At 44.1% G+C, this 26,171-nt stretch overlaps 1 protein-coding gene and 1 long non-coding RNA gene across 3 annotated transcripts in view; one reads left to right on the plus strand and one right to left on the minus strand.

Moving 5' to 3' along the window:
- The window catches only part of RBFOX1 (RNA binding fox-1 homolog 1), a 2,602,982-nt gene that overhangs the window by 666,055 nt on the left and 1,910,756 nt on the right, over positions 1-26,171 (plus strand). Inside the window, 1 exon segment of the mRNA XM_078344605.1 lies at positions 3,795-3,827. Coding sequence (XP_078200731.1) covers positions 3,795-3,827 — 33 coding nt within the window.
- On the minus strand, positions 620-16,701 carry LOC118146097 (uncharacterized). 2 transcript variants are annotated; one of them, XR_004731546.3, is made up of 3 exons: positions 16,553-16,701; positions 2,124-2,372; positions 620-1,078 (listed from the first exon to the last, which is right to left on the minus strand). It is a non-coding gene; the product is annotated as an uncharacterized LOC118146097 (long non-coding RNA). The 2 variants fall into 2 exon arrangements; XR_004731547.3 differs by having other exon boundaries at positions 1,978-2,372.

The raw sequence follows: 26,171 nt of genomic DNA on the forward strand, positions 1-26,171 counted from the left end.
TTTCATATATTTGGCCAACGGGTAAAATTATTAATGCAGTATAGTTTACCTCTAGTTGGCCATAAGCCCCACCATTCCCTATTGTATGACCATGTGCCTTACTTTCTAATTTGCCCCCATGTGTGAATCGTTGAGAGAGTTCTTTCTGATCCCCTCTTCAATAAGAAAAAAAAAATAGCCAACATTTCCACAAGGCCTCTTCTTTGTTTTTCAATTTGTTTGTGACTTTCTTTTAACTTTTAATTTCAGAGGTACATATTGCAGGTTTGTTACATAGCTGTCACTTTGTGTCATGGGGGTTTGTTGTACAGATGATTTAATCACCCAGGCATTAAGTCTGGTACTCATTAATTATTTTTTCTGATCCTCTCCCTCCTCCCACCTTCCACCCTCCAGAAGGCCCCAGTGTGCCTTGTTCCCCTCCATGTGTCCATGCGTTCTCATCACTTAGCTCCCACTTCTAAGTTAGGATTGCAGTATTTGGTTTTCTGATCCCGTGTTAGTTGGCCAAGGAGAGTGGCCTCCAGCTCCATCCATGTCCCTGCAAAGGACACGGTCACAGCACTATTCACAGCAGCAAAGACAAGGTATCTTGTTAATGGCTAAAGCAGTATGAAGCTTTATTTTTTTTTATCCTGGTTTAAACATATGTTTAATTTTACAAATTGGATACATTATCAATGTAAACGTCTTAATCCAGGAAAAGAAAGTTCCCCATGTCTTCTCTTCATCCTTTGGGTCCCAGTCAGGTTTTAGTTTCCTCAGAGGTAAACCTTTTGTCGGTTTGGTGTACATCCTCTGATACATTTTTCAGATATACGTCCATGGTGTGTGTGGTGAGGGAGAGATGTGTGATGTATACACACCTGAGTTATTTAGTATCATCTTATGTATACTTTTCTGCATCTCTTGCTTTTTATTAATAATATCGGTTGTAGAGTTTTTAATGTCAAGTTATAAGAATCTTCCTCATGCTGTATCATAGTTCATAATATGGATGGATCTGTAGTCGACTTGGCTTAAAAGATCAGATACTGGAAGTCGAATAGCCACATGTTTGGTTAGAATCATGTTTTGCCTGTTAAAAACGGAAATGCAAAGGGCTTTAGGTAGAGTAGGCAATCGTTACTTACCCCATAGGCCCAGCCGCTCCCTATTGTCTCGTCCTCTATAGGTAGTTGAGTATTCAAACCCTATCCTCTAGCCATTAGACTTTTAAAAAAATGTGTTGCTGTCAGAACAATGCTATGATGGACAGCTATGTGTATACCTCTTTGTGTTTGTATTTCCCTAAGCTAGATGCAAGAAGTGGCTTCCCTCTAATAGGGGGGAATAAAATGGGCCTTGACGATGTAAATGACACAAAATTAGGAAACACTGAAATTATGAACTGGGAGACATTAGTCGGCTGAAAACTATGTTGCCCATGGAGCTCAGTGAGGCAGAGAGAATAGTTCTGCCCAAGGCTTATAGCTGCTGAATATCCTATTTCCCCAACGTACTCCTGTTGGTTTTCAGCAGAGAAATACACACATTCACGTGAGGTTATGTAGCCCACGGATCTGGTGTGCTTGTGCTTTAGAGCTGTGGCTCATGGCCACGAAATCAGCTACTTTCCCAGTCCTGAATGGGCTCCAGGAGAGAGGGAGGGGAGCGGAGGGAAGGTTCCACCCTCTGGCATCCATCACACCTTGAGTTTCCCCATGGGAGGCACCGGATTCATGGCTTGCCAAGCCTTCAGCCGCACCTCATGGACTCTCTTGGCTGAGGTCAGCCTCAAGTCTGGTCTCCCATTTAGGGGGCTGATGGTGCATGAAAGCTGCCCTGTGGACAGTGAGCTCTGCCTCAGCCCCCCTTGTCTGATGCCTTGGGAGTGAGTGTGGGAGAGGTGGTGCCAAATCCAGGCCAGTGGGAGCCGCAAGGGCTGGTCAGCTAACTCGAGAAGTCATTCATTCTTAAGGCCTTTGTTGGACTCACATCTGTGAACTGGTATTGGTCTGTGTTTTCATCAGCCTGGGCTGCTGTAAGAAAGCACTGTGGATTGTGGCTTAACCAACAGGAACGTATTTCTCGTAGCTCTGGAGTCTGAGAGTTCGAGATGAAGGTACCAGCAGAGTTGGTACCTGGAGAAGCCGCTCTCCCTGGGTTGTAGGTGCTGCCTCTCATAGCTCTGCAGTCTGAGAGTTCGAGATGAAGGTACAAGCAGAGTTGGTACCTGGAGAAGCCGCTCTCCCTGGGTTGTAGGTGCTGCCTCTCATAGCTCTGCAGTCTGAGAGTTCGAGATGAAGGTACCAGCAGAGTTGGTACCTGGAGAAGCCGCTCTCACTGGGTTGAAGGTGCTGCCTTCTTGCTTTGTTTTCACTTGGCGTTGCCTGTGTGCAGGTGGAGAGAGAGAGAGAGAGAGTGAGAGGAAAAGAGCAGTACCGGGGGGTGGGGGGGGGGCGGGGGTGAGAAGGAAGTTCTCTGCTGTTTCTCCTTCATTGTTTTTCTTTTTTATTTGTGATGGAGTTTCCCTGTTTTTGCCCAGGCTGGAGTACAGGGGCGTAATCTCGATTCACTGCAACCTCCGCCTCCCAGGTTCAAGCAATTCTTCTGCCTCAGCCTCCAAAGTAGCTGGGATTACAGATGTGCACCACCACATGTGGCTAATTTTTTTTTTTTGTAGTTTTAGTAGAGACCGGGTTTCACCATGTTGGCCAGGGTGGTCTCTAATTCCTGACCTCAAGTGATCTACCTGCCTTGGCCTCCCAAAGTGCTAGAATTACAGGCATGAGCCACCACACCCCGCCTGCTCTCTTGTCTTCTGTGGGTACAAATCTCATCACGAGGGCCCACCCACATGACATCATCTAAAGTTAATTACTTTCCAAAGGCCCAGTCTCCAGATATAATCATACTGGGGTTGGGGCTTCAGTAGAGGAATTTTGGGGATGTAGCTCAGTCCAAGCAGTCGGGAAGGAACATATGTTTGAGGTTGGCCAAGTCATTCAGGTATAAGGGAAGTTGTGGGGTAGAAAGCTCCTTAAGAGTTACTACACAGGGAAAAAGATGTGACCTCTAGGTAGGAGACCCTTTCCAGGCATAGATTAGCAATGGTGGGTGGCGTCTACACCAAATCCTTTGATATAAAGTAGGCTTGTAGGTAGAAGCCTGAACATCTACTTGACTTTCTTCTGGGTTTAAATCTAATTTCCTCCCCTTCAGAACGTCCCAACTTTGGAAAGGTGACTTAACTTGTCCAAACCTCAGGATCTTCATTTATGAAGATGGGCGTAAAAGTTATTCTAGAGGTTAAATGAGATAAAATATGTAAACAACTTGGCTCCATTCCTGGCACAACTCTTTATTTCACAATATTTTGAGGAGTTTTGCAAACAAAGCTGCTGCTGTTGTTTTTACCTGGCGTTTCTCATAACGGTGACTTGAAACTTTAAGGGAAAAAAAATGTAAAAATGTCTTCAATGCCTTTTTTTTTCCCCCCATATTCATTTAACCATTATCAATACACGGGCATTGCTCACGGCCCTCCCCACTTTTTTTTTTCCTGGCAAGACTGTTATAATATGTTGAAAATATTAATTATCCTACTCACCTTATTAGCAGGACTGGATAAACAAATCTGGTTGCTGTGCTTGCTGGGAGAAAAGGCGTGTGTGTGTGTGTGTGGTGTGTGTTGCAGCCTTGTCCCCTCGGGTCATAACAAATTATTGATGCCAGTTCCTTTAAAAAGACAATTAATCCAATTACCTTCTTGTCGAATCAATACTAATGTCTTTGTTTCCTTTAACTTGCAGGTTTCGGCAAGTCAGGCATCAGGCACAGTCGAGGTAGGAAATGTGGTTTTTCTGTCCCTTTGGAAGAGAGTTCGAAGTGGGTTTCTTTCATGATGGAATGCGATGAGCACTCTAGCAATGATTTCTCTGTGCTCGATTTCCTGATGGCTTGGATGGTGTATTTTCAGTTGAGTGGTTTCTGTGCTGCTGGATTTTGGGGCGACCAGGTCACCGCACTGCTCTTTGTGGAGTGTGCATGGTAAAGATGGTGCATGGTGACTTCTGCGTCTGTTTCTCGATAAATACATCTCAATTCTAGCCCAGCTCAGACAAAACCCTGGTTCTACCGGTAAGACCTCCACTGTCTCTATTATGTTTACCCATTCCTTCTTTTTTGCTTCTCCTTTGTATTTTTTCCTCTCCTTTTTATTTTATTACTGAGAAGCAGCCTTACTCTGTGGCCTGGGCTGGAGTGCAGTAGTGCCATCTTGACTCACTGCAACCTCTGCCTCCCAGGTTCAAATGATTTTCCCGCCTCAGCTTCCCAAGTAGCTGGGATTACAGGCATGCACCACCACGCTTGTCTAATTTTTGTATTTTTAGTAGAGGGGGGCGTTTTACCATGTTGACCAAGCTGGTCTCGAACTCCTGGCCTCAGGTGATCTGCCCACCTCAGAGGACAGGTGTGAGCCACTGCAGCCAGCCTGTTTTTCTTTTCTACTCAGTCTCCAAGGCATGAAAGGAATTGTGGTGGATGCTGACAACATAGGTAAAGAATGAAAAATGAAACTGGTCAGAAGTCACCAGCAAGGTGACCACCCGCTGGAAATTGTGCATGTTGTAAGGTAATGGGCTTCTGCGAAATATGCCCACCACTACAGAACCGGTCACTTTCACTCCCAAACCACTGTGTGGGTAAAGCAAAGAACCCCGACCCAGGTCCTGAGAGCCCTGGGCCCTGTGTGATGTTGTGTATCATCATAATTATTGGAACGCTAAGCATGTGGGAGTTATTTATATTCTGCTCAAGGTCATCACCAGGGTCTGATTTCTCAAATTGAAAAAAGTACAACCTCAGGTATAAATGAGTTAACTGTGGCGATTCGCTTTCCTCGGGTGTATGATAGGGATCATTATCTCTCCCTTAGATCTATCACGTGGTGGTTAGCAGAGTGAAATAGAATAAGGCTCATGGAGGTAGATTGTCTCTGGGTCCTGCAAACACAGAGGGGAGAGCTGTATTCACAAGTATCCATTCCAGTGAAAGTGTCTGCGTCCTCGGATGGAATAACTTGGCGTGCCGAAGTTTTCCAGGAGCTATGATGCATTCATAGTGTGATTGCTTTCAGATGCCCAGTGAGGCAGGGATTTGGGAAGCACAAGGGTAGGGCAGAGATGAGCAGCCTCCACTGTCACCTGTGTCCCCATGATCTTGTGACCAGTCACTCAAGTGAGTTATTAAACAACACAAATTTAGTTTCCTCTGTTTTGGAATGGGAGTCACAATATGCATCCCATGAGGCTGCTGAGAGTATTAAAATGGCAGTCGCAGTGTTTCCTCTGGTGCTTTGCTGTCATGGGAATACCAGTTTCTATGTATTTAGCACCTCTGATGCACCATTTATTTAGAAATGCTCTACACGCATCATTATGTAAAATTCTCACAAAAATGTTGTGATGTATAGCTCAGACGATCCCCATTTTACAGAAAAGTAAACCGAGTCTTAAGAAAGGCTGAGTAAATTTCCTAGCACCATTCAACTAATGAGGAATAGAGCTGGAGTTCATAACCATGTCTCTCAGGGTACAAAGTGCCGTGCCATGTATACCAACCAGATTATGGCCTGGTACACAGTGGGTATTGAGTGAATGGTAGCTCTCCCAGTCATAAAGAGCTGATTCCACTTTCTAGAGCCTACCTGAGTATATCCTGTTTATCTGTGGTCAGCAGCCCAGACAGCCATGTATGATCTTCTGTCTTTCTTCCTTACCACAGACACATTCTTTTTTATTTATATATTTATTTTACTTTAGGTGCATACTATATCTGGCATTTCTCCCCATGTTATCCCTCCCCACCCCCTGCTATCTCTGCCCTATCCCCGTAACTGCCCCCAGTGTGTGATGCTCCTCTCCCTGAGTCCACATGTTCTCATTGTTCAACAACCACCTATGAGTGAGATCATGTGGTGTTTGGTTTTCTGTTCTTGTGTCAGTTTGCTGAGAATGATGACTTCCAGATTCATCCAAGTCCCTACAAAGGACATGAACTCAACATTTTTTATGGCTGCGTAGTATTCCATGGTGTGTATGTACCACATTTTCTTTGTCCAGTCTATCATTGATGGGCATTTGGGTTGATTCCAGGTCTCTGCTATCGCACACAGGGCTGCAATGAACTTACGTGTGCATGTGTCTTTATAGTAGAACGATTTATAGTTCTTTGTGTATATACCAAGTAATGGGATTGCTGGGTCAAATTCTTATGTCTCTGTCCTATTTGGCAGTTTAAAACAATCAACCAACAAGAAAACACCTTCACACATGTTGCGCGTTTTCAACTTCATGAGATACTTCTTATGCCCGTTTTACCGACTGATAAAAGGAGGTCTTTCCACATTGGGGGAATAATGTTTGATAATCCAACAATGCCACTTCTGCTTGTATGCACAAAAGAAACGAATGCCTAAGTCCACCAAAACAACACATGCCAGGATTCCCATAAAGGTTCTGTTTATCAGAGCCAGACACTGCAAACACACCAAATAGCTGTTGACAGAATGGTACATAAATAGTGGTATCTTCATGCAATGAAACACAGTACAGCAATCAAAAAATGTAATCTACAGATATATGACACAACCCGTATGAATCTTAGTGATGTTATAGGAAAAATATCAGAACAAAAGAATGTATCATCTATGATTTTACATATGTACATATACACACACATATTATATATATTATATATATATATAAATGGACAGAATTCACCTCTGACAGAAGAGATGTGGCCATGGAATATTATATATGTGTGTGCGTATCGGTATATATATACCACCCAGATACACAGATAGCATTCATCTCTGATGATAAAAGTAGCAATAATGGTTGACCTCTGGGAGAAGCTGGCTGGGTAACGGCAAAAAGGGGCCTAATGGGAGTGTCAACATTGTCATCTGCATTTAGAGAGGTAACCATCACATATAAAACTGATAGAGCTCTACACTTAAGACAGATGCGCCTTATAGGATGTAATTTGTATGCCAAGAAGCCACTTGGCAAGAAGAAAAGAGAAAGAGAAAAGACAGACAGTATCAAACAGGATGATAGGGTGGGGGGAATGGTCAGTTGATCAGGGTAGGGGAAGTGGGATGAAGGTAATTAGGAAGTGTAGGGATGCTTAACGTACAGAAACACTTTTTCTTTTTTCCTTTTTTTTGAGATGGAGTTTTGCTCTTGTTACCCAGGCTGGGTTTCAATGGCGCGATCTCGGCTCACCGCAACCTCCGCCTCCTGGGTTCAGGCAATTCTTCTGCCTCAGCCTCCCGAGTAGCTGGGATTACAGGCACGTGCCACCATGCCCAGCTAATTTTTTGTATTTTTTTAGTAGAGACGGGGTTTCGCCATATTGACCAGGATGGTCTCGATCTCTTGACCTTGTGATCCACCCGCCTCGGCCTCTCAAAGTGCTGGGATTACAGGCTTGAGCCACCGCGCCCGGCCCAGAAACACTTTTGATCAAACACAGTCTTCCTTCCTTCATTCTTTTTTTAATCCAGTCTCCCATTTCCCAGATGGAACCATTTTTTTAATCTTTCTTTTCCTCCCAACTGTCATTTCTAAGGCTGAATTAACATTGCTTCAGCCCAATCATATTTTTTTTTCACGATGGCAGGGAGGTAACCTTTTATTAATTGAATTTCTAATGGCAATTCATCAAAGCAGGCGATCACCATTATTTAATGCGTGATCCATATTCATTGCATGTTCTGTTAGGTGAGTAATAGTGGCTCTTGGAAAGTGCTTCTGTGAGGTCCTTTTCCTTCTCAAATTACTTTCCTTTTTCCCCGCTAAGCAGAGACAAACAGTTGTAATTTGAGCAGAACAAACCCTACCTGTGGAGGAGACACTGGTTAAAAGCAGACAAAAAGAATGACAAAACCACAGAATCAGTGAGAATGAGTGGCTTTGCCAGTTCCCTTTCTCTCTGCAGATTGACACTGAATATGTGAATAACGTTTGCTAAATCTGGACTTTGAAAACATGACAGCAAGCTGTTTGTGCCAATAAATTTTCATGGCATATGCCACCCCTCCCTGCACCACATACAGTTTTAATAAGATGGCACATGAGCTATTGAGAAATGTTAAAAACCCTGTGGAGGAAAGAGCTTTATCTTCTGACCAAATTCTGCCCAGCAATGTTTATGACAGCTTAAGAATTTATCTGAAATTCCCTCTGCTAGCCTCAAAGCACCTGGCCCTTTGTCCCCAAGCAGCCTTTAAGAACCAAACTAAGATGTCACATACATAATATAACAGATAAATGGCCCAATTTCCATGTCCACATGATGAATGGAATGCAAGTTCAGCACACACGTATTTGCACATTAATTGGCCCTGCATAGTTCCATTTTGTTCCTAAGTTGCTACTGTACGTCTCGTGGAGTCCTTCCCCTTCAAAATCATTAAGCCTGTTTTATCGTGCAAATGCATACACATTTCCCCCCTATTTATCATCACGCAGCTTGCCCAGCTGAGAGAGAACCAAGTTACCTGGGCGCAGCCATCGGATTGCAAATGCCCATGTCTGAGCTCCCTCCACCACCAACTGTATATTAACGCAGAGATCTGAGACCCAGCCCCATGTATGATATACTAACAGCCAAACAAAGGAGGTTGCAGATGAGGATGTTTGAAGGAAAAAAAAATCATTTCACTTACCAGTTGGTTTCTTGCCTCACCTTAATGATTTCCTGTTGATAGTTTAATGGCAATGTAAACTCAGTGGAGGGCCTCGATGTTGATAAATTGGCCTGCTTTTATTTCATGGCAAAGCAATCGAACTGAGATTGATTGATATTACAGTTTTGCTATCCCAAATAATTGCAATGGCAAACTACACAGATAGCAAACTCAGTGGCCTTGGGAGAATGTAGGTAGACTCTCCCTCCTGCCATTTTTTTTCTTCCTTCCAAAAGGAAACTTTATCCTAGGCCTAGAAATCATTTATGTCTCCTGTCTTCCAAGTCTGGTTCTAAAGGAAATAAATGGGGGCCTGTAGAGCCCATTAAAAATTTTCTCAACCGCTTGAAGAGACACCAGTGCATTTGAGAAAGGGGCTGAGCTGTCTAGGCTGTGAACAGAAGATCAATCCTGGCCATCCTGTGCCATTTGAGAATCTAGCATATTTAACAAGGGTCAATTCAGCTGTTTCATCAGAGAGCATGAGCTTTGGAGTCTTGTAGATGAGGTGTGAATGATGGGTCCACAGCTTTTGAGTTAAGTCATTGTAGTCAAGTTGCTTAACTGCTAAGCAAGTCTTTTCTCTGCAAAATGGGAATGGTGAAGTAACGTACAAGGTTTACTCGAACTTTAAATGAGATAATCAATATGCAATGCCTGGCTGGGGATGGTGGCTCACACTTATAATCCCAGCACTTTGGGAGACCAAGGCAGGAGGATCACATGAGCCCAGGAGTTCGAGACCACCCTGGGCAACATAAGAAGGAAAACCACATCTCTACCAAAAAAAAAATTAAATAAATTCTAGGTATGGGAGCATGTGCCTGTAGTCCCAGCTATTCAGGAGGCTGAGGTGGGAGGGTTGCTTGAGCCCAGGAGGTGGAAACTGAGGCAAGATGGCACAACCGCACTCCAGCCTGGGAGACAGAGCTAGAACCTGTCTTTAAAAAAAAAAAAATACAGTGCTTAAGACAGAGCCTGGCATACAGTAGATGTTCAGCAATTAGTATTTTGCTTCCATAAAAACCCCCTTTCACTTATATTTATAAGAAGTTAAACAATGAGACTCATGGTTTTGAAAGCTTGCTATGCTCCCTTTGCATCATGGCTGTATCCTTCCCTGACCAGACAGAACTTCACTCCTATGACTGAATTCACTTTGGAGTTAATGGCCCTCCTCTCCCGGCAAGGACAAGATCCACTTGAGGATCAGCAGTACTTTCCAGTGAGCACTCTTGGCTTTACCTAATTTTGCCCAATCATGCTTTGACAGTCACCTCCGTCCTTGAAGCCAGCACCGAAGAATATGCAAAGAACTCTAAAGAATCATGTGGTCTTAATTCAAGGGCCCAGAATTCTCAGGTGGAGATATGGTTGGTGTTTTGTAATTTCTTGAACATTTAAGTGACAGTCTATTATATAGTCTAGGCACAATACTTGGCCAGGGAATACATGTACAAGATGGACACACTGTTATACCCTCCAAGAACCCTCAATATAGCATTATAGAATAAATGCTGTAGTATCACTTGGCTCATGAGGACTGAGGTTCTCATTAGAGCAAACCTGTCCCCATAAGGCTCCCTCCATATTTTGTAAGTTCTGGATCTCGGTTCAAACAAAAATGAGACTGGGTAGGGTAGGGATATTTACAGAGGCTTCTCCAGTATGCAGACTGGGGCTTCCAAAAGGTGGGTTAGGTTGTTATCAGATAAAGAAAAGTCAAGAGCATGAGAAAAGGCAGAGATGGGGAAAAAAGTTGCCTGTTCAGAAAAATAAGTGAAAAGTAAGTGTGAAAACAGTGGAGAAGGATAACGCAATCAGAAGGGACACAGAAGAACCAAGGCCAGGTAGCCTCATGGAAATCAAAGAGTAAGATGGTTACAAGAGAGAGGTAGGGGCATTGGATAATTCAAAGGGCTCCAGGAAGTAGGATCAGGAGCCATTGCACTGAGTTTGCCAGTCATGCAATCATTAAGGTCCTCAACAACAGCTTTTCCATCATGGATGGCTTGGGAGTAAATGGAAGGAGAAGACACATGGGCCACACTAGAGCCCAGCTGTTCAGATCTGCCTGTGTGATCCAAGGGATCCATGGTCCTCTGGCTTGAAGGAAAGACAGAATTTGGGAAGAAATTCTGAAGATGGCAGAGGCTTGGGTATACGCTCGGCTTGGAGAATGGGCCTCAGAGGATGTGATCGTGGGGATTAGAGCACAGACAGGGATTTACCCATTCAGAGGTGATCTGAGTGTTCTTGAGGGTGTTGAGTTTTGCTCACATTGTCTAGCAGCAGAGAGCTGTGGTACTGATTGAACTGACAAACTTTTTTTTTCCTCTGTGACACTGAAGGAAAAAACGATGGAGAGTAAATGTGGATACATTTTGAAAGAGAAGAAAGAGAAACTGAAAGCGGTTATGCCTGGTAGCCTTCATTTTCCCAGTGAATAGCAGAGGGAAATATGTGCTGAGAATAAGGAGAGCAGCTGGGCACAGCAGCTCATGCCTCTAATCCCAGCACTTGGGGACGTGGAACCAGGAGAATAACTTGAGCCGGGAGTTTGAGACCATCCTGGGCAATGTAGCAAGACTCTCTCTACAGAAAAATTTTAAAAGTTAGCCAGGCATTATGGTGTACACCTGTAATCCTGGCTGCTCAGGAGGCTGAGATGGGAGGATCACTTGGGACCCAGGAGTTCGAGGCTGCAGTGAACTATGATTGTACCACTGGACCTCAGCCTGGGTGACAGAGCAAGGCCCTGTCCCCTATAAATAAATACATGAATGAATGAATGGAGAATAGAGGTAGAATTGGAGATTAGAGGGAAAAAATGAGCAGAGAGAAGAAACAGCTGATATGAGATGCTGGTGAGACGCTGATTAACCAGAAAACTGACATCTGGAAGCACTCAGCGGGGAGATGAGCAAGAACCTTTGCAGAACAGCAGCAGCAGAGGCGTTAGTAATTGCAGCCATCATGTGCCGCATGTGTACGGAGTCCCAAGCACTGCATTATCTTTACAGCAGTCTTTGAAATGAGTGTGAATGTCTCCATGTAACAAAGAAACTAAGATGCAGAGACGTGATGTAGTTGGCCAGATCTACTTGGAAATAGTGGGACCCATGTCTGAACCAGGTTTGTCTGACTGCAACACCGGGCTTTTCCCGCTAGGAGAAGCATGACTGTCGTTTTTTATCTCTAATCCCAATGAGTGGTGAAACTCGGGCAAATGAATTAACCTTTGTTTGCCTTGTCTGCTCCATAACATGAGGACAATTAAAGAAAGAGCCTTAGGGCTTATTCTGAGAAGTTGGAAGGCATGCTGTAGCTCAGAGAAGGCAATCAGCATATTCTTTGGCACATAAGTAGTCTATAATACGTGCTAGTTTTTGTAGTGGTTACTTTTGTTAGTGTACTTGGTGATTCATTCTAAGCTACAATAGGAAATCGCAGAAGTATCAACTAGAACCAATCGCCAGCCTCTGAACTGTATGGAAGCATCAGTCCTAAGAGTCTTTCAGAAGCATCTTGCTCTGTAAAAATTAAGGGTCTCAGCTGGGCGTGGTGGCTCAGCCTGTAATCCCAGCACTTTGGGAGGCCGAGGCGGGTAGATCACGAGGTTAAGAGATCAAGACCATCCTGGCCAACATAGTGAAACTTCGTCTATACTAAAATATAAAAAATTAGCTGGGCGTGGTGGTGCAGGTCTGTAGTCCCAGCTGCTTGGGAGGCTGAGGCAGGAGAATTGCTTGAACCCGGGAGGTGGAGGTTGCAGTGAGAGGAGATAGCGCCACTGCACTCCAGCCTGGTGACAAAACAAAACACTGTCTCAAAAAAAAAAAAAAAAAATTAAGGGTCTCTGGAAAAGTAAGCAGTTGTAAGATTTATCTGCTTCTTCTATTAAAACTGGGTTTCTGTTGCTGTGAGGTTTGGGGAATGAATTAGAAGGATCTACCATTTTTACATTGTGGTGGGTGTTAATGAAGAAAAAAAAAACCAAATGGGAAGAAAGCTAGCTTTTAATTAGCCCCGGAGTCTGCGCCAGACAAGCACTCTGCAAGTCATTCTGCACACCTCATCTTATGTGATTTTATCCTCACAATAACCCTGTGAAGTGAGTACTGTCATTTTTTCTGTTTTACAGATGAGCAAACTGAGGCTTAACATGGTTAATTAAATGAGTCACAAATGTAACAGGAGGGAAATTGAGACACCCAAGACTGTTAGACCCTCAAACGAGCTGGGGTGCCGGGAAAGTGAAGTCAGCAGTCACCTCCAGTCTCTTAGAGGCAAAGACTCAGTCTTTTAACCCTGGGGAGAAAAATCTCATCTCTCCTCATCTAAATTATCTCATCTTCCAAGGCTTCCCCTGCTACAGCTCAACCAGCCGCCTCGTTGACTGCCTGTTTTAAGATTTTGTGAGTGCTCTGTGATCACAAAACCCATTCCCACAACCATATATTATTTCCTACAGTTTTGACACCATTTATTTCCATAGCATTATACATTCCAACCTTCTGACTGTTTAAGATCAAAAGATGTGCTCCCGGGCTCATACTTCACTCCAGCTCTCAGACTCTGTGCACCAAATTAGACAGAGCAGCAGAGGCTCCAGCCTGTCATAGTCTGTAACATTGCATAATTCCGAGGATTCACCATGTTTTGTCAATGGCAAAAGGAGAGACGGACTCAGCCACAGTGGTGGGGCTTTCATGGAGGATATGGGAGAAGGCTTGGAGATGCAACGGTTAAAGGGAATGCTGGGATGTTCAGAATCAGTCTAGAACATGGGGAGTGAAATTGGTTGATTGTAGAAACCCCAAGCCAAGGGCAAAGTTTTATAAATGTTCAGATAAGAAGGAGGAGATCCATGTAGGGTCCTGTGCTCCCTCCGAAGAGAATAAAAGAAGTACTGATTCTGTTCAGGGGAAGGGAAGAGAGATGCTGGCTGCTCCTCAGGCTGGGCTCAGTGGTTCTAGAATGAAGCAAACTACGCATTGATTAGCAGGACTTCTTTGGAGGGGTCATGCATTTATTCAACGAGCTTTATGGAGCAACTAATGTGTGATAGCCACTCTTTTAGACCCTGGTAACTTAAAATGAATGAAACACTTTTTATCCTCTCAAAGAGTCTGTGATCTATGAAAATACACTGATTGGTGAACAGAGGTGTTTAGCTAAGCTGTAAAAGAAGTGGGTTCAAGGGGGAGAGTGAGTACCTTGAGGGGGATGTTCAGCTCTCCCAGGAAGCCTAGCTTCAGATGAGATGGGTCTTCCTTTCCCATTTACCCACAGACAGGGCAGGCGAGCCCCAAAATTGGGCCTTAGCTCAAGAGGGTTCTTGGCTTTGCCCAAGAAATAGTTCAAGGGCAAGCAGTGGTGTTATATAGCAGCTTTTATTGAAGCGTCAGTGTCCAGCAGCAGCAGAGGGACCGCTTCTTCCCAAGCATGGCTACCCTGAAGGGTGTGTGCCCAGAGTAGCAGCTCAGGCAGTTGTGCTGTCCTATTTAGATCTACTTTTAATTACATGCAAATTAAGGACTGGATTATGTAGAAATGTTTAGAAATAGGGTAGTAACTTCTGGGTCCTTGGGTTGTTGCCATGGAAAGGGCAGTAATGCCTGGGTGTTGCCATGGTGATGGTAAACTGACAGGACACACTGGTGGGCGTGTCTTATGGAAAGCTGCTTCTGCCCCATCTGTGTTTTAGCTAGTCCTCAGTTTGGTCCAGTGTCTGAGCTCCACCTCCAGAGTTGAGTCCTACCTCCCACCTCACTCTTGCTCTAGAACCAGTCAGAGGCATTGGAGACCATATACAGACACCACACTCCATGACATATTTTAGTAATCTGAAAGCAAGTTTGATAAACAGCAAAGAGATTGCTTTGGATCAACTGTGTGTCTGGATAAAGGGGTAGGGCAGGAGGGGAGACCTGGAAAATCAGCGGCACATGTGGATGAAGGGCAGCGAAGGTGACTCCTGGTCATGGTGATGATAATGGTAACAGTGATGCTAGTGGTGGTTATAGGGGCAGCAGCCGACATTTATTAATGCTCACTGTATGCTGGGCACTGAACAAAGTATTATATATAAATTACCTCTTTTATTCCTTCCAGTGAACTTAGGAAAACGAGTATTAATAGACTGCATTTAGCAGATGAGAAAACAAGGCTCAGAAGAGTTTAGGGGACCCACCCAAGGCCTTATGGCTAGGAGACAAAATATTTGATTCTGCGCAATTTGCCTTCTGAACCAGCAGTCCAACAAAGATGGGGGAAGCAGGCTTGAAAACCCCCTTGGGTTAAAGTCTACATTGCTCACACAAACTTCTCGCGATAAATGATGCTAACACACTTTGGAGAAACTTCGTGACTGTGCCTGATTCCCGGCACTAATGTAGCTTGACTTGGGGCTGATATCCCACTTATCTCACCAGAATGACAATTAGAGGGGTGAAAAGAGTTATTGCTATTCCGGCTTCCTCTGTTGCGCTATGAATAAATGATGATAGCCGTGACATGGTATGGTGTTTAGATCGTTTCTGGTAAATTAAAAAAACGAAAAATTGAATAAAGTGGTAATCCATGCAGCCATTTAAAACAGGAGGAGGGGACCAAAATTAGTAAACTCTTTTAGTGTCTTCGTGGCCTTGTCATTCTAATGTAATTAGTTTGCAAAAATATTAATTAATACTCGAACATCTGATGCGTTTTACATGTTAATTTGAAATGTGTTAGTTACGTTTTCTGCTTTGCCCCAGTACTGTCTTCAGCGGCAGCACAGGCAAGAATTCTGGTCCTACAGCCCCCTCCTTATTGAGTAGATATTGGGAGCTCCTTGCAATGCTCAGAGCTGCTTGCACCTTTGTAGAGAAGGGGAGAGCATGCTGTATGAGACAGCATGTTAGTGGTTCAGCTAATGGGGATGGGCTACAAATGCAGTACCTCAAGAAGGCTTCCTGAGTTCCAATGAGCAAATGCTGTGCTGGGACAGCAGAGGTTTCGGATGGCAAGTGGAAGCTGGAGGGAGAAGTTCCTTGGATCACCTTTGGACCAGGTTCTTTCCAGATCTTGCAGATGGATTGTATGCTCTTGTCCTAGAGGAAAGCCCTAAATTCTAGGCATGTCTCATGGGCTGTCTAGCCACTGGTATCATTTCAGGGTGTTACCTGCTTCTTTTCTTTTCTTTTTTTGGAGACAGAGTATTGCTCTGTCACCCAGGCTGGAGAGTACACGGGTGAGATCTCGGCTCACTGCAACCTCTGCCTCCCAGGTTCACATGATTCATTTGCCTCAGGCTCTTGAATAACTGAGATTACAGGTGTGCACCACCACACCTGGCTGATTTTTGTATTTTTAGTAGAGATGGGGTTTCACCATGTTGGCCAGGCTGGTCTTGAACTTCTGACCTCAGGTGATCCACCTGTTTTGGCCTCCCAAATTGCTGGGATTGCAGCTGTGAGCCACCATGTCTGACCCATTTTCTTAATTCATATATTAATCAGGAGAGGCTAAGCTACACTAACAAGTTAACCATGAAATCTCAATGGTCTTCCCAACAGAGGCTTCTCACCCATGCTGTCCCTGATGAGAGCTGGCTGACTCTCTAGGGTGGCTCTCTCTATCCGTTCACCTAGCAATACGGGATACTTCTCTTTTGTGGCTTCTGGGTCAATATACACCTCCATTATCACTCCGGGGGCGGGGAGAAAGGAAATGGGGACTCTCCCTTGAGCTTTTCAGTGCCTTAGCGCAGAGAGGGCACACATCCTTCTACTCACAGTCCACCAGCTAGAACATATCCCAAGGCACCTGTGACAAGAGGCCTGAGAAGGTGAGGAGCACATGGATAGTCCGTGGGAACTAACTGCCTGCCACGGTGAGCCAGCGACACCCATGACAGTGATGATGGCAAGCACTCCATTCTCATCTCAGTTCTGATCATCACTGACTCCTGCACTGGTGTTGCTTGCTGGACACTCTGTTATGTACTTTGTTCCATTCATGTCATTATGTTGTCATTCTTTCCATTCTAAACAAGAGGAAGCAGAGGCTTGAAGGGCTAAAAGTATTGGTCAGTGATCGCACAGTTAGTAAGGGGTACTGCCAGGATTCAACCCACAGTCTGACTCCAGTGCCTCTACTGGTTTTTGGCCTCCCAAGGTTCTTGACAGATTTCCTTTGGTAGCATTGTAGTAGAAAGGGCTGGGGGCAACACTTAGAGAATAGCCACAAAGACCCAGAGGACAAGGATCTATGGAGTCTCCAAGGGATGACATGAATAATGGCCAAGTTTGTGCAGAATCTGTTACTTTCAGCCAGCAGATTCACATTCGTCATCCTATTTGAATCCTATAGTAATCCTATGAAAGATTTGGGAAGAATAGTAACTCTTTTTTGAAGATGCATTATCAGAGGGTGCAGGAGGTTAAAGGCCTGCCAGAGTTAAAGACACTTTAGTAGTTGCTGACAGGCATCTGGACTCTGGCCTAGTTTCTGCATGTATATGGAATTGAGGACTTTCTGCAGACCCTAGACTGAGGTCCCTTAACCTCTTCTGTTTCATGACCCTCTTGGGCATCTGGGGAGAACTATGGGCCTCTTTGCAGAGTAAAGATTTCAAATGCACAATACAAAACACTTAGAATCACAAAGGAAACTATTTATATTGAAATACACTTATTACATAAAACATGATTTAGTCAAATCTTTGCTTTCTTTATTAGCATGTTAAACAAGCAAGTCTAGTAATGACCGTAATTTGGAAGTAGCGATAAGCATTATGATATTTTGAGATATCTGTGACAATTATAATGTAATGTGAGTAAAATATCTGTGATTTCTCTTGGTGACAAAGTCACAGGTACTGGTAATACTACTGGATGTTGTGGCTTATCTTTAAAATTAAAGGGAATGCCTGCTTTTTTAAAGACTAGTGGAAATTAAGTTTTATTTTTCTCCTATCCAAGTTCATGGACTCACTGTGTTCTATATAGGGACCCCTGCAGAATCTTAGATCCCCAGTGAAGAATCCTGTCCGTCTTGGCCCTGAACTGTCTTATGATTCTAGTTGGGTGAAAGCCTAGAACTGGATGAATTCAAGCTCAAATGATATTTGATTTTGTTGCATGTATTCGCTCGGTCTCTGCCTCCTTGTGGTGATGATGCCATCTCTGCCCAATTCCTGGTCCTGACCCATGGCTTCTTCTTTTCCAGTGCAGCACGTGTGGCATTGAAGAGGATCAGGGGTCTAGGTGTGGTGGCTCACACCTGTAATCCCAGCACTTTGGGAGGCTGAGGCAGGTGGATCACTTGAGGTCAGGGATTTGAGACCAACCTGGCCAACATGATGAAACACTATCTCTACCAAAAATACAAAAATTAGCTGGGTGTGGTGTCACATGCTTGTAATTCCAGCTATTTGGGAGGCTGATGTGGGAGGATCACTTGAACCCGGGAGGCAGAGGCTGAGGTGAGTCAAGATTGCACCACTGCACTCTAGCCTGGTTGACACAGTGAGACTCCATTTCAAAAAAGTTATTTTAAAAAAGGATCAGGGGTTACTAAATGCCAAAAGTTTTTCCCCAGTGCTAGGTACTATATATAATAAGACTTCAGACCCACTGTTTCACTTAATTCTGGTAGATTCTAGTGTTAACTGTATTTTGAAGAAAGTAATAATGATTAACATTTATAAATACTTACCTTATGCACCAGGCATTCTTCTAAGCACATTTAAGATACTAAAATCATCCTTATTATTTTAATAGCAGTGGTAGTAGCAGTAGTAATAGCAGCAGCCGAGGCTTATTTAGCACTCCCTAGGTGCCAGGATTATTCTGTTCTAAGCATTTTACATACTTAATCTCAATTATTCCCCACCACGTTCCTATCAGGGCAGTATTAGTTATTTATATTTTAGAGAATAAGAACTAGGTTGAGAGATTAAGTAAATTGTCCAAAGTCATGACTACAAAGCCAACCTTTGAATCCAGTCATTCTGCTTTCACACACTGTGAAGGTAACCACTAAGCTCTACTGCCTTGTTTTTCACTTTGTTTACTGTTCCTGGTAGCTATTCCAGAGGTCGAAGTGAATTTTTAACTCCAGTTTTACAGATTGGCAACTGAGACACAATTACCTTAAGTAACTTGCCTTAGAGTTGGTTTTATTCAACTCAAAGATGGAACAAGAAAATCTGTGGATGAGCAATTCATGGGAAAGATTTATGGAAAACACCTGGAAAAGTCATATATTACTTCTGCCCACCTCCCCATTGGCCAGAACTCAGTCACATGGTCTCATAAACTGCTAGGGATCTTGGGAAATGTAGTCCAGCTGTGTACCCAAGTGGGAGAAACCAACAAGTTTTGGTGAACTCCGAGCTGTCTCTACCACAGGCACTGAGTAGACCTGGAGAGCTCGTGATTTGTGGTAAAACCCCATCCACAAGTGTGAGACTAAGGGTTCAACATTGGAGGAGACACTCTCACAGTAACCAAGCTCATATCCTACTCCTCAGGCTCCCATGGTGCCTGGCTGGACTGAAATGTTAGTTGATGCAGCAGAGGCACCGCATGCCAGTTTTGTCCCTGGGTGGCTTGAAGAGGGAATTTGACACAAATACATTACTGCAAATTAGAGGATGTGAAAAATCTCATGTTTTGGAGATGTGGACTCTGGGTCTATTTTTATAAGCCATGGAGAGTCTGCAAATGAAATATCATCAAAGAGAAAACAGACAAAAATGTATAGTAGTGTGTTACTGCATATTTAAATGAATATTTAAAATGCAGTCTATTCTTTTTTAAAGGAATGTTGTTGTTGGCATTTTCTTGTCTTTAGTTTGGTTTGTGTTTTTAATTTAAATAATCCAGACCCTGCTCTCAGGATCTCCTGTTCAAAGCCTGTACAAGCAGCCAGTTTCTTGGCACAGGACGAGGGAAGTGGGCACTTGAATCACGCATTGTATAGTGTTTTATGTTAGATTTTCTTCATTCTTAGGTATCAGGGGTTATAAATCTCAGCTTCACTTTAATAATAATTAACTTTTACAGGAGGAGAGGATGCGGAACAAAAGCAACACAACATTTAATGTACATGTTGATTTTAAAACATTTACATTTCAGATATATTTTTAAAATATGTGTGTTACAATTAGAAACATCTCTCTTACCCCAAAACAGAAAACAAATGAATAAACAATAACAACAAAAATACAGTCCTGTCCCTGATAATGCTTTTTCTGAAATTCTCCAAGTATGAAACAAAGCTACTTGGTAACTGCCTCATAACTATTCATCTCTTAACATTCCATCTTACCATATTGGCAAGTAAACTGTCTCAGAGGAACCTGCAGTCCCAGATATGGGTGGCAAACACCCACGGTCCCAGCGTTGGACTCTGCTAATTGTTTCGAGTCAAGAATTTGATCACACATGTCTCTCTCCTTTTGGATCTTGAAGGCTGTTTGCCCAGGGCTGAGAGCATGCTTGAGGCTCTGTCTGATAAGCATGGTGTCTTCATCTAACAACTCTTTCTTGCTTGCTGTGAGTAGAACACAAGACCTAAAAGCAGCTAAGCAGTGATTTTTTTAAAAGTCACTCTGATTAGCAACATTCTTGTGACTAGATTTGTTTTTTTTTATACTCCACATTCTGAATATTTTATGAAAATGATTTCTTTTCCCAGTAAGCTAATGCTGTGGTTTAAATAACAGGATGAGAAGGTAGGAATCCTGATATTTCTGCCTTCAGAGACAACACGTTATCTTTCTGATGGGAAGAGATGAGGATAGATCAGTAAACGCCACTGAGGTAAGCACCTGCACTGTAAGATCCCATTGACCTGGATGCAATTTCTGGTTCCCTCATGTCTTCTTGTACTGCCTCTCAACATTTCAAGTTCTCATCTGAAAGATGCCCATAATCACTACCTAATGTTATCAGGGTGAGGATTGGCCAGAACTCATTCACATGGTGACTGAGTGAGGATTCAGTGAGAGCAGCTATTAATTACATCATGGGTCACAGTGCCTGGCACATAGCAAGTTGTCAGTAAACAATACCTCAGTTTTGCATTAAGCAGCATCCCACATAACTCCCCATAGGTAACGTTCCCCTTCATGCCTCCCCAGCAGAGTCTTGTCCAGTGAGATATTTGAGACCCTTTTTTCTTTTTTTAAATTGTAACCCTGGAGTGGATAAGGCAGGTGATTACAAAATGATGTGCTTTTGAGTCTGGTTTCCTAGACTAATTTTAACTCTCCAGGGCTTTGCCTGGCACCTGTGGAAGAGACAGCTCTGAGTTCACCAAAATCCTTGTTTCTCTCCCCACTGGGTTACACAGCTGGACTACATTTCCCAGCCTCCCTTACAGTTGATGAGACCATGTGACTGAGTTCTGCCCAATGAAAGGTGGGCAGAAGTGATGTATGACTTTTTCAAGTGTAGTCCATAAGTCTTTCCCATAGATTGTTCATCCTCATGCTCTCTCGTTCCATCTTGGAGTTGAATAAATCAGATTCTGAGGCAAGTTTCTTAATTTACCTGTACCACAGTTGCCTGATCTGTAAATTGGAGTTCTAATAGGTGGAGGAAGGAGAAGCAGTTATGATAGTGGGTAGATGGCATAGATGATAAGTAAGGTTCAGAAGGTGTTCCCAAGAGACTCCCTGAGGGGCTTTAATGCTTGGAGGCAAAGTGTGGAACGAGCTTACAGCATCTTTCACCTATTTTGCATTTTCTGGTGTACCCAGAGTTCCTTTGGACTCTCCAGGAAAGAGCTGGTGGTGCTGTGGGGATACCTAATTTGGGCCCAGAGGCGGGGGAACTTAGAACCAGTGGCTTTGGAGCTTGCATGTAAATGACGCCCTATTTTTAATGCCTGGTCTCTGCGGCCAGGTGGTCTTTGGGGCTCTCCTGGATGAGTATTCTCCAAATGGAGAAGCTTCCAGACCTCTTAACCTTCCTCACTTCTAAGATAAGGGTGGCAGCCACAGTTTACCAGGCTGTTTCAGGTTTCCTGCTAGGTTTCTCAATGCCTCCTCAGTGATCTGCCATCATAAAGAGATTTTATATATCATTAAGGGGCATGTCATATGCGTCAACATAATGCTGCGTTCTTACCCAGAATGTCACTTTAGGCTCCTGGAGGGTTTTAAAAAAAAAAAAACTTCAAATACAACAGCATTTTTTCCCCTTAAATCATCCAGTCTGCTGTCTGAGGTCCCCATAGGAAGCTGCTAGTAAAATAGCAACTTGCAAGGTTAAGAAAAGCATCACAAAACATGTCAGCTGAAATGTGGACTTCTGCAACCTGTGCTCAGGGAATGGAGTCAGAGGGTTCACAGACGCATTTTGCTCTTTTTCAGAATCTCCCTTTCTTCCTCAAAGTGATAGGTAGAGTGTGTGGGACATGGCTAATGGTCTCCGAAGGCCCCTGGCTTGATTGGAGCTGTCCATTCTATGTTTCCTTTCAGAACTTCGTCTGCACTAATGCTTCCCAGGGAGACTTGTATGGACGCCAAAATAAAGAAATACATGCTACTTAGTCATTAAGTTTGGAGGCAGGAAGTGGTTTTCTTATGTGTTCATTGACAAACCTTCGATAGGCATCTGCTTCGGACCAGGGGCTCTGATGCAGCCAAGTTCCCCATCGCTGAACTTTTCCACGTGCTAACTGGGTTACCGCTGTGGGTCGGCTCTGTGTCCCCACCCAAATCTCATGTTGATTTGTAATCCTCAATGCTGGAGGAGGGTCCAGATGGGAGGTGACTGGATTATGCAGGTGGATTTCCCCCTTACCGTTCTCATGACAGTGAGTTCTCATGAGATCTAGTTGTTTAAACATGGGTAGCACCTCTCCCTTCATTCTTTCTCCCTCCTGCTCTGCCGTATTAAATGCGCCTTTGCCTTCTGCTGTGATCGTAGGCTTCCTGAGGCCTCCCCTCCCAGCCCTACTTTGTCTACAGCTTGTGGAACTGCGAGTCAATTAAACCACTTTTCTTCAAAAATTGCCCAGTTTTGGGTACAGTTTCAGGACAAGTGAACCATTGTCTCTGTATCCCTCTTACCTCATCTGTAAAGCAGAGATGATGGGTGGTTATAAAGGGTTAAATACATTAATACGTGTAAAGTGTCAGCCCAGTACCCAGCAGAGTAAGGCTTTAAAAAGGGTGGGTCACGAGTTAAAGAGATTGAGACCATCCTGGCCAACACAGCGAAACGCCATCTCTACCAAAAACACAAAAATTAGTTGGACGTAGTGGTGCACTCCTATAGTTCCAGCTACTAAGGAGGCTGAGGCAAAAGACTCGCTTGAACCCAGGAGGAGGAGGTTGCAGTAAGCTGAGATTGCACCACTGCACCTCATCCTGGCAACAGAGCGAGATTCTGTCTCAAAAAATAACAATAATCACAAGAGGAGTTCTGTAGAAATAGCTGGAAATAACTTTGGCTGATGAATTCTTCTGAAACTGTGGATGACATTCTCCATGGATCATTCAGGTTCTCAATGGCTATTTTAATTAAAACAGAAATAACTGACATTTGGTTATCTTATGTGAGCGAATACCACTGGCCCAGAACTGGAGGATGACTCATTATTCAAATTATCTCTTTGGCTCTATGCGATGGCTTACACCTGTAATCCCAGCACTTTGGGAGGCTGAAGCCATTGGATCACCTGAGATCGGGAGTTTGAGACCCACCTGGCCAACATGGTGAAACCCCGTCTCTACTAAAAATACAAAAATTAGCTGGGCGTGGTGGCATACACCTGTAATCCCAGCTACTTGGGAGGCTGAGGCAGGAGAACTGCTTGAACCTGGGAGGCAGAGGTTCTAGTGAGCCAAGATTGTGCCACAGCATGCCAGGCTGGGCAACAGAGCGAGACTCTGCCTCAAACAAACAAGCAATTATCTGTTCCCTCATTCATTCAGTCAGTCCTGTGACCATTTGTTCCCCTGGACCACAAATTCTCACCCTCAGCACTGTTGACATTCTGGGCCAGCTGGTTATTATAGGGAACTGTCCTGTGTATTGCAGGACGTTTGCCATCGTCCCCAGCCTCTACTCATGTCAGTAGCATCCCCTCTCCCCAGGTTGTGACAACCAAAGATGTTTCTAGATGTCTGGCAAATGTACCCTGGAGAAAAAGGTGAGGAGAAACTTGCCTTACAGGCATGGATAGTGGGAGTCCTAAGAAGACTTTAGAGATGATCCCACTCAGGGATTCATTGTTTTCAGGAGTCCCCCATGCATGGCAGCACAGCCAGCATTCCTGGTACCTGACCCTGGACACCACAGCAGCCCCAGTGAGTGCAACAACTAGAAACGGTGCAATTTTTCTCCAGATGCTCCAGAAACCATAGTCCTGCCTTCGGTGAATTTCCGTCTACCTTGTATTCTTCTCTCCTGTTTTGTTTGTTTTGTGAGATGGAGTCTTGCAATGTTGTCCAGGCTGGAATGCAGTGGCACCATCTCAGCTCAGTGCAGCCTCCACCTGCAGGATTCAAGCAATTCTCCTGCCTCAGCCTCCTGAGTAGCTGGGATTACAGGCACCTGCCAACATGCCTGGATTATTTTTGTATTTTTTTTTTAGTAGAGACAGGGTTTCACCGTGTTGGCCAGGCTGGTGTTGAACTCCTGACCTCAAGTGATCCACCCGCCTCGACCTCTGAAAGTACTGGGATTACAGATGTGAGTTACTATACCTGGTCTGCTCTCTCCTGTTTTTTAACAGAAGTGAAAATGTAGGACCCGGGCAAGGGACTGGTTCACCCACGGAGCCAGACCAAGCAACTGAATGGTTGTGCCAGAATTCTTTGAAGTCTCAGTTCTTTGTGATCTTCTTAGGAGAGATTTTTTTTGCATAGTCACTGAGTTACAGCAAAATTTGAGGGATACCATATAAAATGATGGCATGAAGCTTTCCAGTGTTCTGAACACAGAGCAAACACCACATGCACACACATTAAAAACTTCTCCAGAACGGGCAAGGTCCCGCAAGACTGCCTTCCTGCTGGCCTCACCACCCTCCTGTCAGGCCGCTTTCCACTTGTTCATTCCCCGGCTTCATGACACACTGGGGTGTGTGCCAAGCTTCCCCTGCCCCAGGACCTCTGCACAGTTTGTTTCCTCTGCCTGGAATGGTCCCTAATTGGCTTCTCACTTGGCCAGCTCCTCTTCTTCCTGTGGGCCACCCTTTATAAAAAAAATCTGAGATGGAGTCTCACTCTGTCGCCAGGCTGCAATGCAGCGGCGTGATCTCGACTCACTGTGAACTCCGCCTCCCAAGGTGGGAATACAGGCGCATGCCACTGCGCCCGGCTAATTTTTTTGTATTTTAGTAGTGATAGGGTTTTACCATGTTGGTCAGGATGGTCTCGATGTGCCGATCTTATGATCCACCTGCCTCGGCCTCCCAAAGTGCTAGGATTACAGGTGTGAGCCACCACACCCGGCTGTGGCTATCCTTTTCTCCAGATGCCTCCGCTCATTATCCATCCCAAAGTGAGCCTATTCCTTTAGTCTACAAAGCTTTTTTCTTAATGACTTATTACAATGTACAATTACTTTATTGATTGCTTAAAAGTGTTTTATTCCATGATTGTTCCCCAAGAGTCTAAATCTCATAATGTCCTGTGTTCCAGCCTCCAGCACTGAACCCATAGTTGGCAAACACTCAAATAGTTGTTGAATTAAAAGAAACCTGAATGAATGGATAAATAACAGCACGTTCACAGCCCTGTCAAGACACTGGGGATGGTGACTAGTTCAGCTTTATGAACCTTCCTAGGCACTGGGAGGGTCTCTTTATCCTGTGCTTTGGGCTGGGCAGGTCTCTTTGTTGGGAGTAGTAAATAAGATTGGTCAATATTTGGCCAATTAGTATGTTGATCACCACAGACCCTTCAATAAAGTGTCATTATGTCATCATTTATTGATTCAACATTTTCTCTTATCTTTCTTCGACTGCTATGTTAAGTTGCGATTTACATGTCCAGGATGTGCAGGCTTGTAAACGTGTGTCATCATGGTTTGCTGCAAAAATCAACCCATCACCTAGGTAATAAGCCCAGCATCCATTAGCTATTCTTCCTGATACTCTCCCTCCTCCCACTCTCCCCTGGTGTGTGTCGTCCCCCTGCCAGTGTGTTCTCATTATTCAGATCCCACTTATAAGTGAGAACACGTGGTGTCTGGTTTTCTGTTCCTGCATTAGTTTGCTGAGAATAACAGCTTCCCGTTCCATCCATGTCCCTGTAAAAGACATGCTCTCATTTGGTTTTATGGCTGCATAGTATTTCATGGTGTCTGTGTGCACATTTTCTTTATCCAGTCTATCATTGATGGGCATTTGGCTTCATTCCATGTCTTTGCTATTGTGAAATAGTGCAGTAATAAACATATGCATGCATGTACCTTTA

This window comes from Callithrix jacchus, chromosome 12 (assembly GCF_049354715.1).
Source record: "Callithrix jacchus isolate 240 chromosome 12, calJac240_pri, whole genome shotgun sequence".
Taxonomy (NCBI): Eukaryota; Metazoa; Chordata; class Mammalia; order Primates; family Cebidae; genus Callithrix; species Callithrix jacchus.